The sequence below is a fragment of the Stegodyphus dumicola genome, chromosome 3 (genome assembly GCF_044657685.1).
Source record: "Stegodyphus dumicola isolate Sdum_Otavi_A_Nest chromosome 3, ASM4465768v1".
In the NCBI taxonomy this organism is placed as follows: Eukaryota; Metazoa; Arthropoda; class Arachnida; order Araneae; family Eresidae; genus Stegodyphus; species Stegodyphus dumicola.
The window spans coordinates 230,661,322-230,674,113 of record NC_140770.1 but is presented as its reverse complement, the minus strand read 5'-3'; the positions used below and the strand labels follow the sequence as shown (position 1 = coordinate 230,674,113).

The 12,792-nt window shown below is 32.0% G+C and overlaps 1 protein-coding gene and 1 long non-coding RNA gene across 2 annotated transcripts in view; one reads left to right on the top strand and one right to left on the bottom strand.

The window, feature by feature from the left end:
• Positions 1-12,792, top strand: part of LOC118192672 (uncharacterized) — a 70,879-nt gene that overhangs the window by 29,361 nt on the left and 28,726 nt on the right. The window contains exons 6-7 of the mRNA XM_085813893.1: positions 2,132-2,252; positions 5,470-5,712. Coding sequence (XP_085670019.1) covers positions 2,132-2,252; positions 5,470-5,712 — 364 coding nt within the window. The remainder of the gene's footprint in view (positions 1-2,131; positions 2,253-5,469; positions 5,713-12,792) is intronic.
• Positions 2,492-12,792, bottom strand: part of LOC146998290 (uncharacterized) — a 58,283-nt gene continuing 47,982 nt past the window's right edge. The window contains exons 3-4 of the long non-coding RNA XR_015040418.1: positions 2,982-3,121; positions 2,492-2,658 (exon numbers count right to left, since the gene is read on the bottom strand). This is a non-coding gene — a long non-coding RNA (uncharacterized LOC146998290). The remainder of the gene's footprint in view (positions 2,659-2,981; positions 3,122-12,792) is intronic.

Genomic DNA, 12,792 nt, shown 5'->3' with positions numbered 1-12,792 from the left:
TGTCATAAGGATTAATTTTGAGGTGATGCAGTTTAGAGAGAGTTATTATAAGTGTTCAAACGTGATCATTGTTTTCTGATCAAGATATCAACAGCTTAGAGTGAACTCTTTTCTAGAGTTAGTGCATAAAAATGGTAAGTTATTCATAGACAGTTGATATAGTTATTTGTTTTTTGCCATATTTTTATTGAAGTAAATATATTTATATAGAAATTGGCACAAGATTTGCATCTGTTGTTTAGCAGTTACTAAGATAATTTGGTACTTTACTGTTATCAGGGGCAGATTCAGATATCATCAAATGCTTTGCAATAATGCCGAATGTAGACATGCTAATTCTTCCTTCCTATTATTTTTAAATCATAATAATATTTTTGTATAAACAATCTCTTAGATTTTTGTTATAGAGTTGAGTCCAGTCCCAGTAACAAAAAAATACCCATAATTTTCATATATTCATGGCACTGCAATTGGAGAAAAAGTGGGGCAATGAACTATTTGTTAGCAAGGGAATCAAGCGAGAAAATAGTGAAGATTATGTTACTGAAGTTAGGTTAAGGATTGCAAATTTTCTTAGTTTCTTAATACCTGGAAATAGTATTGCAGTAATTAATGTAAATATTTTATCCAATTATAAAATAAAAGTTTTAGTTTGATTATAATTGGATAAAATATTTACATAAATTTTTAAGCTTATATAAGTACATATGTTACTTGCATCATATGAGTATCATATGCTATTTATGTTTTATCTGATATTTATGTTGCTTGCATCATGCGATAGGGATTAATTTAAAATGACGTTCTTAAGAAAGATTTATTATAAGATTTTTATTATTTTTAGGATTGAAAGGGAAAATAACCAAATGTAAAAAGAGACTTTGAGGTATCTTACATATTTTCCCTGCTCTTCCCCCAAAAAAGCGCTAGGTGAAAAAAAAAAAAAAAAAAAAAAAAAAAAACTCCTTTCTTAAGAAGAATCATTAAAGCAATAGAAAAATGGAGTAAAGAAAAATATTGTATGAAATACTTTGATAGTTAAAGTTATAACTAAAACTATAAGTCGGTGTGATATAGCTTAAAAAATGCAGAACATAAACTCTGATCATTGCATTTTTATTTAAACAAATGAAATTCTGAATATTTAATTGTCACTGAAATTTCAGACATTCAGTTCAATATTCAGTCTAACTAATTTGAGAAAATTCTTGTGTTTATGAAGTTGTTTAATTCTGAAGATTCTTCAAAAGGGCATTTTCAAACTTTTTTCATTTTATCACAAAATACCATAACTTTAAACAATATTTTTACATGTCCAACAGTTATTTCTGCATATTACAAAAGTTAATAGCATATGAAAAACTGATATTGAATTTTCATATTTATATCTTATATTTTTAACATTGCAGACACTTTAATGTCCTATTAAAGTTACAGTTTTCTCAAGTCATTCCAGTTATTAACCATATATGTGTAAGGCTTCTTGAACAACTGATGTATGTATAAATATTAAAAATATGACAAATTCTCTTTAGCAAATTAATGTGTTAATTCACTAATGACTGAGATTGCCACATTGCAGTTATTTACAAAAGCTTCCATTCTTATTACATGTACCCTTTAAGTCTTCTATTTAATTGTTTAATTTTGCTTTTTGTTTTAACAGTAATAACATGCTTATAACAGTAATAAATCTGACTAAATTGTGTCATTCCAACATTTATCCTTGTCATGTGATTCGTATGTAATGCTAATGGTGCAGGTATATAATGTTAATGCTTCAACCAATAATATTGAAGCTGAAACTTAAATTAGCCAACTGGAGTAAAGTGACATGAAAACTATATCATTCTTAATCAAACCTTCAAATTGTGATAAACGCATTTCCCTCCCTTTGCTTTCTTATCCAGCAGGCTTGCTGTCTGCTGTTGTTCTATGTTTCTTCATATGTATTACAAAAATGTAAAAAAATACCATGTAACCATTCTAAAAAAGTATGCAGACAGTGCCAATTAAGCTCTGAATTTTATGTTGAATATTTTGTGAAAAATAAAAAGTATTCAGTGGCCACACTTGCATGTACTTCTTTATGAATTTGTTCTGAATTTCCATGTTTTTCTTTATGTTTCAGATCAATAATGAGAGGTTGTGATAATATGTGTACTTATTGTATAGTTCCATTCACTAGAGGTAGAGAACGTAGTAGACCAGTTTCTTCTATTTTAGATGAAGTAAAATATCTGTCTGAACAAGTAAGACAAAAAATTATTTTTATCTTTTTTCATATGTGTGAATTCTTAGTGTGATTTAAAAATATGTATATGCCCTTTTTTTTGTTAAGTGGTGGATGAAACCTTCATATGTCTGTTAAGTAATTCAAATCCTAAGCAAAAAAAATATTTATATAAATGTTCTATTTTGCTTTTCCCCTTCCAAAGCAAGATACATCATAAAAACATAAATTTAATTATTTAACAGATTTAATGGCAACATTCCCAGATCTGAAGATTCCAAGTTTATAAAAATATTGATATTATATTTACAATTCAAGTGCAGCACTCATAGCCACATATCATCACTAGAATTTGGGAAGAGTCGATAGTTTGAGTCTTGCTAAGTTGAAATCGGATCAAGTTCAAAAACCAATGCTAGAAATGACTTATTAAAAAAAAAAAAAAAAAAAAAAAAAAAAAGCTTATATATATATATATAAACAATGTAAAGTTTTTTTTTTTCATTTGATGACAAATTTTAACACTACTAATTCATTTATTAGGAAACTAATGAAGAAGTGTATTTATTCAAAGACTAAAAATTCTACTACTAATAACTACTACAATAACTAATAACCTACTACCAATAAAATATAAATTTTTATTTTATTTAAAATTTAACATTTTGGATGAAGAAAAAACATTTGGAGCCAGACAATCTAAAGTGTATTTTTAGAGCAACATTATTCGGTATGAAAAAATACTTACTGAGCAGTCAATGATGGATGATAACTGTTAACTTGCAAGCTCACATAAAGTGTACATCAATTAGGTGCCATGTTCACTGATATGGATCTCAATCCCATTCTTTTCGAAATAGATGAAATCTTTTGCAGCTTAATCACATCCTTTAAATGAAAAATTTGTACTACCTTATTATGGTAATAAAATATTAACTTTAATTTGCAGGGGAGTTAAGAGGCAAATTAAAGTTAATATTTTATCTTGGATATTTAAATGTAAGATTAAAAAATAAATAATATAAAATATTAACTTTTGTTATCTAATTTGCAATAGCTTCTTAGCTCTTTTATTTAATTTGGTTATGATTTCCTTTATTTGAATTTCTGCAAAATTTACACTGCTTCAGTTTTTTTTAATTATTTTCAATTATTACTAATATTATATTTGTTTCCCAGAAATTTAAAAATCAACTGAAAAAAACTGAAAAATTGTTTAGATAAAACACATTTCTGCTCAGATTCTGACTTTTTTTTTTTTTAAATTACATTACTTAAAAAGAACAGCTGTTTCAGTAAAGGATCTTTCTAATGCTTACCAAACAGTACATCCTAAATGAATAAATTTATTTTAAAGAATGCATAATCACGTACCTGAAATGTTATGAAACAGGATAGAAATCCTATAAAGGTAAAGTCCAGTGCTGAATAATTATTATAATTATAGTTTTAAGTATATTTTATATTGATAAAAATCATGTGTCCTTTTATGATATATTCTATTGATATAAATCCAGTGCTGACTAATTATTATAATTATAGTCTTAAGTATATTTTATATTGATAAAAATCATGTGTCCTTTTATGATATATTCTATTGATATAAATCATGTATTCTATCAGCATGAGCTTTTATCAATGTTGGCTTTTATCAGCATGGGCTTTTATTAGTGTAGGCTTTTATCTATGTGTGCTTTCATCCATGTAGGTATTTGTTGCATGGGCAATTATCACAATCGGATTATTTTTAATAGTTTTTGTCTCATACGCTTTCCTCTAGTGGTCTTTTATCAGGGAACTGAAAGAAAGATTTCCTTTTATTAAAAAAAATCATATTATATTTCAATATCTGCTTGAAATTCTTTTTTGAAAATTCACTTTGGGTTATTTTTAGCATGATCTTTTCTGTGGCATAACTAAAATGTATAAAATATTCAAGAGATTTGTTTTTCTATTACATCTGTTTTAGCATTTGCGTCTCTTTCAAATCTTCGAGCATTCTTGTCCTAATTTCACTGAAATAATATGCTTTGAATCCAAAGAAACTGCTTTGTTTTGAAGTTTGAATTCTGCTGGCAGAAGTAAATTTATTATAAATAGTATCTGCTATTAGCAACATGGCCTCAAAAAGACTCCAAAATATAAAATTATTTGAATGATTAAGTGTTTGGTTGTAACTGCTGTTTTTATTTCATTGGTTAAATGAGATGTAGACTTATTCACTTTTTATATACTAGTAAAAATTGATATAAATATGAAAAATATGGAAAAGTACATTTATTTTCAGTATATTTTATACATATTTACAAATAAAACTTTTAAATCTTAATGTGTGTTGCATGAATTAACTTTTTAACATTAGCAACATTTATATTTAAATCTGTAAAATTTATATGTTTGATTCAAAAAGTGTTGATTAAATTATTAGTATACTTTTGTTTTTAAAGCTATTAATGCATGAAATCATATAACTTTCAGCCATGTTAAAAGTCTTCTAAGTAATATTTGGTGGCATTTCCCTATCATTCAATTGGCAACTTATTTGACAACTGTGTAGTGATAAAGTTTCTGAAAACTAATGAGAAAATAACCTCTGTTTTCAAATTTTCTGCAGCACTGGAAAACATCATTTATTGCACTTTTGCTCATTTTTAATAAAATATTTTTCTTTTTAATGCATTTTGGTAGTAGCCTTCATTCTTTTTTACTGTATCCGCCTCCCTGCTCGTGTCATATTTAGTCAGAATGTCAGTCTCTCTTTTTAAGATTTTTTTGACTCAATTGTGCATTTAAAATAATATCTAAAATATGAAATTTAAAATATTTTGTTTTAGTGTCTTGAAGTTACAAATAAATACATTCAGTTAGAATAATAGATGGTGAAGTTTTATGAATAAGTAACTATTAAATTTAAATAAACTTTTTTTTTAATTAAATTTATCATCTCACTTATAGCAAAAAAAAAAAAAAAAAAAAAAAAAAGTTCAGAAGAATACCAATGTATTAAAACTTCCTATAGGATTCACCTTTGAAAATGATTAGTAATGTTAAAAATATGATTAAGTAATAACATTGAGCATCGCGGGTAGTAATAGTCTGTAAGATAACCACTTCCACTGTTGAGCAAAAATTTTTAGGTGTATGTAGTAACTTTGGTAGGTAAATAGGAGTGATTCTGTGTTACAATGTAGTATTTGTAATATGAAAGTAATTTAATATCTCTTTTCTAATTTTAGGGAATCAAGGAAATCACTCTTCTGGGACAAAATGTAAATAGTTTTAGAGATTTATCTGAATCTGCACAAATGTTTAAAAAGTATTCTCCAACAAAGGATATTCTCAGCTCAGGTTTTCATACTGTTTACAAAACTCGAAATGGAGGCTTAAGATTTGCAGATTTATTGGATAAAGTGTCTGATGTAAATCCAGAAATTAGAATCAGATTTACTTCTCCTCATCCTAAAGATTTCCCTGATGATGTAAGTTTTCTATTTTACTGTATTGTTTTATATACAATAAACAGTTAATATATGTGAATTTTAAAATTATGTTTTTCACCTATATAAATAATGTTTAATTCTGAATTTTATTAAATTTATATTGCTATACCTCTAAATTCTCTAATTTTTGAGATTTAAATTGAATTTATTGATAATTTTATCATTTTAGCCATGACAGTTGCAGAATAAAAAGAATTCCTATGATGAAAATAATATTTTACTTATAAAAGGTGTTCCAATGAAAAGGTACGGAATGACACTGTGGGTATAACTGAAGTCTCTATTCACAAATCACCAGAGGCCTGAGCACAACTATTCCACTATCTCATGAGCCGAAGAATTTCCTATTCCCAGGAACTGTCTTCCACTGTGTTCTACAGTTCATTAAATGAGTTGAAGTGCTTCCCTTAGATTTTTTTAGTGGATCCAACACATGGAAGTTGCGGGGCAACCATGTCCAGGCTGTAGGGGTGGGTGCTCAAGTTCCTTCTATTTGAACTTGACCATAACACTTTGTGTGACTTTGGAGATGTGTGGCATGCATTATCGTGAGGCAGAATCACTTCTTCCATGAGCAACCCAGGTCGTTTGCTCTTGATGGACTTGTGTAGGCTATGGAGTGTCTTACAGTACACGTCACTATTTATGATTTTTCTGTGCTCGAGGAACTCTATGAGTATGTTGAAAAAAGACAATAAGCACACCTTACCTGCTGAGAACACAGCTTTGTATTTTTAAGGGGAGGTGATGATGCATGCTTCCATTGCATACTGTTCCAATTTCTCTCTGGCTCGAAGTGATGGCACTAGCTCTCATCACTAGCAATAGTCTGCTCCAAGTTAGGTCTTCAGATACCAGGACTTGTTTTGCAGTAGTTCACTGAGCTTCTTCAGAATCCACTGCTTGCACACCTTCCAATAACCAACCTGTCATGCATGATTTTCCATACTGTTCTAATGCTGGCCCCCACCATCGCTGCCAACATTTGCATTGGGACACACTAATCACTTCTCATCAGTTCATTCACCTTGTTTATGAGTTCGGCTATGGTTACTGTGTTCACCTGGCCTGTTCTTGGGTCATCATTCAAATACTCCCAACCTTCATAAAAATGAGCACTCCACTTTTTCACTGACTTGTTGGACACACTGTATCTCCCCCCCCTCATAAACAGCCACCATCTGGTGATGAACAATCAGCCGGTTTAGCCCCCTCTGTGATCAGAAATCTGATAACACCTAACTACTCCTCAGTCATTGAATTTTGCGATGTGAATACCATGATTTCCTCACATTCAATGCCACATCAATTGGATGAAAGACACAGCTGCCTGCATCACGTGCGGGTAATTCTCCTGACAAATATCTAAAAACATTCTTTTGGTTTAAAATGCTGCCTGCAGCCTATATATTGTTGTATGTGCATATAACCAATAATTTTAATACTGTTACGAAATGTACAGACGGGGTAAGATGGCTTCCCCACAAAGCAGCTTTAGGGTTGCCATAAAATAGCAAGGAAGGCAAGGTTGCCACATTTGGTGAGAAATCACCCATTTGGCGACAAAATTGGCGATATACCATGGACGGTTGGAGAACCTTCTGGAACGAATTCTTACTGGTTTAGCCCAGAATGTTCTCGAACACAAGCCAAAAGCTATATAAACCCTGCTGGTCCGCAGTCAGGGAGTGTGCTTCATCGAGAGGGCGAGTCAGAGTGCCTCATCTGGAGTGCGAGTTAGTTAGTATCGAGTTGGTGTCTCGTCTAGCAAGTCAATCCCTGCGGAGTCGATCGAGTTGACAGCTGGGCAGCGAGTGCCGAGTGGGTCACCGAGTTCACCAAAGGAGTCTCTTAGTGTATCGCGGTTAGTGCATCATCGAGAGAGTGTGTTAAGCTCCTGGAATGACTGAACCAAAGAATCGGGGGCTGTGCTCTGTGTGTCGTCGAGTGCATCGCGAGTTGTAGCGTGGAGAGTCTCGAGAGTACCTGCAGTTCTGAGAATGACGTAGCAGAGTTGGGAGCTGTACTCTGGTGCTTTGCAGTGAAGCTATCTCCACCGACAGTGCGAAGGCGGTGTCGCTGATTGTTCCAGTGTGTTTATAGTAGATCTTCGACGACTGTAAGCTTGGAGCTGTCCTGATTAAAATTGGTGAATAAAGTGTGTTTCGATACTTCAAGTGTCATCATTATTCACTCCAAATCTACGAACCCCATACGAACGTGAAGGAAGAAAATAACGTACGAACTGGTGTCAAAAAAGAAAAACGCAGCAGTATTATATTTCACTTCCCCCTGTCATCACAGACTAATTAAGACCCCTTATTAACTAACATAAATTTAATGCTGTAAAGCTCGATTTGAATTGTTTCAATAAAATGCTGTATATTTAAACTTGTATATATTTGTCATGCTGTAAAATAGTTTTTAAGTGCATTTCTTTGCTCAGTAACATATTAGTCAATAACTAATTTTATTTTATTTTTTAACTACTGTATTTACTCACATATTTCTCCTCCTCCCATAATTTTCTCCCTAGTTTCTTCAGCATATGAATTAAAAACTTCTAATTTTCTTCAGCATAGAAACTATATTGTAGCAATGTGAAATGTATGCATAAATTGGAAAATATTTTCTGTAAGTAAAAAAAAAAAAAAAAAATATTGAAACTTAAAAATCTTTTGAAATGTGTTTTATCATTTAAGGCATCTCTTCAGAAGTCGTATATACCACTTAATCTTCTCCCAGTTTTCTTTTTTGTCATTTTAATGTAATTTATATGTAAGGAGTATTTTTGTAGACCACTTTGACCACATTGTTAAATAGTCACTTTAGTTAGTTTATATATATATATATATACAGTCAAATGTCGTTAATTCGGACCTCAAAGCTAAAATCTTTCTGCGCATGCGCCGCGTTGAAGCATGCGCATAGGCGTTTTACGCGTGCGCGCAAGACATTTACGACTCCGCATATGCGTCTGCGCAAGCGCAGAATACGTTTTCGCGTGCACGTTTAATGTATAACGGAGGGTATAAGTTAAAATTATCTAATTATCTATTTCAGTTAATGTTGATGATTGCGTTGTTCTTTAATCTTCGAATTGGATCCGGCTTATTATTTTTTGCAGACTGTAAGAGCAAAAGGCATATCCTTTGTTTATCTAACTGTTCCGAAATCTGTTTATCAATTTTGTTGGCTTTAGTTTTCCACATGCAAATTTTGATCGGAGATCAATCGGCGGTAAGCTAACGTGGTTGCCGCTGATTGGCCAATGACGTCAAGATCAGCGGGTTGGCCGAGTATTAATATATATATATGTACGCCGGTATCGGCGAATGTGCTTGTTCTCTTGTGTGATTATCAGTTAGCATTATGCTAGTTTTCTTTCACTTAATGATTTTAAATGTAAAGGCTACAGTGTTAGCTCTTTTATTTTATTTACGGAATAAAGCATGAATTTTATTTAGATTAGTTTTAGCTTTATTTAAGGGAAGCAAAATATGCTTTGCCTTTATCACCATTGCCAACAGGGTTATGGTCATCACCAGCGCCAACAGCTAATCGGTCATCCAGTTCAACTCAGCATTGAAGGAATGTAGGTGAAGAGGGCCGTTATCCACGAAAAGAAACTGACCTGTCTTAGAAGTTTGTTCAAGTCATTGTGCTCACACTTAATTGAAGATGTCATTACTACCTGAAGGTTTTGAGTTGTTAAACCATGACAACTGGGATCGATGGAAGACATGAAAATGCTGTTACTGGATAGAAATTGTTGGAGCTTCATAGAGGACAAAGAAGAAGAATTAGATAAAAGTGCAACAAAGCGTGAAAAGCAGGAGTTCACACTGAGAGAGAACAGAGCCTTCACTACATTATATTACGGAATTAAAGCTGAGTTCAGGCTGCTGATACAAGAATGTTCAAGTGGTAAAGAAGCCTGGGAAGTTCTACAGAAGCAATTCGAACTCAAAACAAGAGCAAGGATAATTCAGTTACTGGATGAATTTTTTAGTATTAGATATACGCCAAATGAAGAAATAGGATTATTCATCGCCAGGATAAGAATGACTGCAAAGAAGTTGGCTGAAGCTGGTCACAACTTGGCAGATCTTTTTTAAGGATTTCAGGCAATAAGGAGATTACCCCAGGAATACTCCGGCATTGTACAGTTGATCTATAGGTGGAAAGACGAAGATTTTACGCTGGAAAAAATATCTGAAGAATTGGTAAGGGAAGAAAGCCGACTTCGCCAGGTAAAGGCCGATTTAGAAGACAGCAAGGTAAGCGTGTTTAATACTATTGATTCAAATGCAGGGAAAGATAAAGTTGAAAATAAAATTAAATCTAAGAAAAGGATGGGGAATATGAGAATAGGACCTTGTTTCAGATGTTACAAATTTGGGCACTTAATCGCTCAATGTAAAGAAAATGTAAGTAAAAATCAGAAGTTTAAAATAGATGATAAAAATGGACAGTTTAAAGCTAAAGAATTAATGTTAGTAGAAAATTATGTAACAACTACAGATAAAGGAGGTAACGCAGATAAATTTAATTGGGTTGTAGATACTGCAGCTACAACTCATTTCTGTAATAATAGAAATTTAATGACAAATTTTGAAGAAATAAACGATATACGTATGTCTTTAGCTGTAGGAAATTGTGAAAGTAAAGTACTAGGAAAGGGTACTGTCAAATTTGCAGTAAAAGTAGGCAATCGAATAAATTGGATTGTGTTAGGTAATGTGTTGTATAATCCAAATCTAAGAAGAAATTTATTATCGGGAGCAAGGTTAGAAAAGGCAGGTGCTCATTTTGTGATTTCAAAAGGGAAGATGTGGATATATTTTAATAATTGGGATAGATTATTCTACATGATGGACTTTTTATCACGTAAAACCATTTAGATATGCAACAGGTAAAAGGGAAGCTGGTTACGGTACAGAAATTGGAAAGTTAAATAAAGTAGACGATGCAATGCTATGGCATCGGAGATTTAACCACGTAAATTTTGATTATATTAAGAAAACTAGTAAGAATCAAAGTGTGAAAGGGTTACCAGAAATTGAAAAACCAATAGAGAGGTGTGAATCGTGTATTATTGCTAAATCTAGTAGAATAACTTTTAAAACTGTTCCAAAGAGATTGGATAAACCATTGCAGTTGGTTTATTTAGACGTTTGTGGCCCACTGCCAGTTCCATCTAAGGGTGGGAGTAAATATTTCCTTGCTATTGTAGATGACTATAGTAGATTAGTAACAGTGTATTGTATGAAAAATAAAAATGAATCGTTCTACAACTTTAAGAATTATCATAGGCAAATGGAAAGACTGACGAATAGAAAATTAATAAGTATATGTACCGATAACGGTGGGGAATTCTGTAATAGGCAATTCGAAGGGTACTTAGCCGAAAATGGAATTAGTGTTGAACGCACAAACACGTACACCCCAGAAGAGAACGGTGTGTGTGAACGCTTTAACCGAACGGCATTAAACGCAGTTAGAGCTATGCTTAATGATGGTAAAATGGGAAAAGAATGGTGAGCAGATGCTCTTGGCTGTTTCGTACATACGTGGAACAGAGTATGTCATAAAAGCAACCGAACCCCTTATGAAATGTTCCTAAATAGAAAACCCAGTGTTGTTTATTTTAAAATATTTGGTTTTAAAGCCTATGTTGGCTTGCCAAAACAGATTAGAAATAAATTACAAATGAGGTGCAAAGAAGGAATCATGGTAGGATATGCGAAGGAAACTAGGGGTATAGAATATGGCTGCCAGAAGAACGCAGATTAATAGAAACCTGTAATGTGAAGTTCGATGAAAAACTGTATGCAGAAAATGGCATCCTGGAACAGAAATCAAAACCTAAATTTAAAAGACTAGAGGAATCTGAGCTATTAGCAGAATCAGATGAAGAACAGGAAATTTCTAGAGAAGAAATAAAGTTGTCAAATGACAAATCTACTCCGAAAGAAGTATCAGACTTTAAACTGGCAAAGAAAAGCAGTTAAAAGGCCAGGTGGAACACGTACAGACATATATTATTATGTAGAGGGAACAGACACCCGTTTTAGATCGTATAATGATATTGAAAAGTATTGTGAGGTAAGAAATATTAATTATGAAAAAGATAAGTTTGATTTTAGTGGAAAAAACAAATACTCGGAGAAGTTAAGTTAATTTTGTAGAACAGGAGACTAGCTCCGTGTCTGAAGAGGCAAATTCCGTAGAAATTGTTATCCCACAAAATTTTAAAGAAGCACGAAAATCAGTAAATGCCGAAGAATGGGATAAGGCAATGAAAGAAGAAATTGACACAATGAAGAAAAGAAAGGTTTGGGAATTAGTTGAAAAGCCAGAAAATAAAACTATGATAGGAAACAAATGGGTCTATACGCTAAAAAGAAATGAAAATAATCAAGTGGTTAGATACAAAGCACGTTTAGTAGCACAGGGATTCAGGCAGAAAAGAGGTGAAGATTTTGATGACGTTTACAGTCCTGTAGTAAATTTTTCAATCATAAGAATATTTTTCACTATCCTGGTATGTTTATATGGATGGACTAATTGTCAGTTAGATGTAAAGAACACGTATTTATATGCACATATCTAAATGAGAAAATATATATGACCCAACCAGAGGGATTTATCGAAGAGGAAAATAAAGTGTGTTTATTACACAAGGCCATTTACGGTCTACATCAAAGCGGCCGTGAATGGTTTTGTGAATTTGAAAGTACTTTAGAAAATCTACATTTTAAGAAAATACAATGGTGTAATTGTGTTTATAAGGGTTCAAATGTAATTATCTTGTTATATGTAGATGATATTGTGATTTTTAGTAAAGGTCAATATAGTACAGATAAAGTAATTTCACAGCTGAGTAAGTTTTTTGATCTTAAAGTATTAGGCAAAACTAAAACGTTACTTGGAATTGAATTCTTAGAGAATGAGAATAGGGTTTTTATACATCAGCAAAAATATATCGAAGACATTTTTGAAAAATTTAAACATTTCCAGATACCAATAACTTCACTTCCCATAGCTAAGGGCACT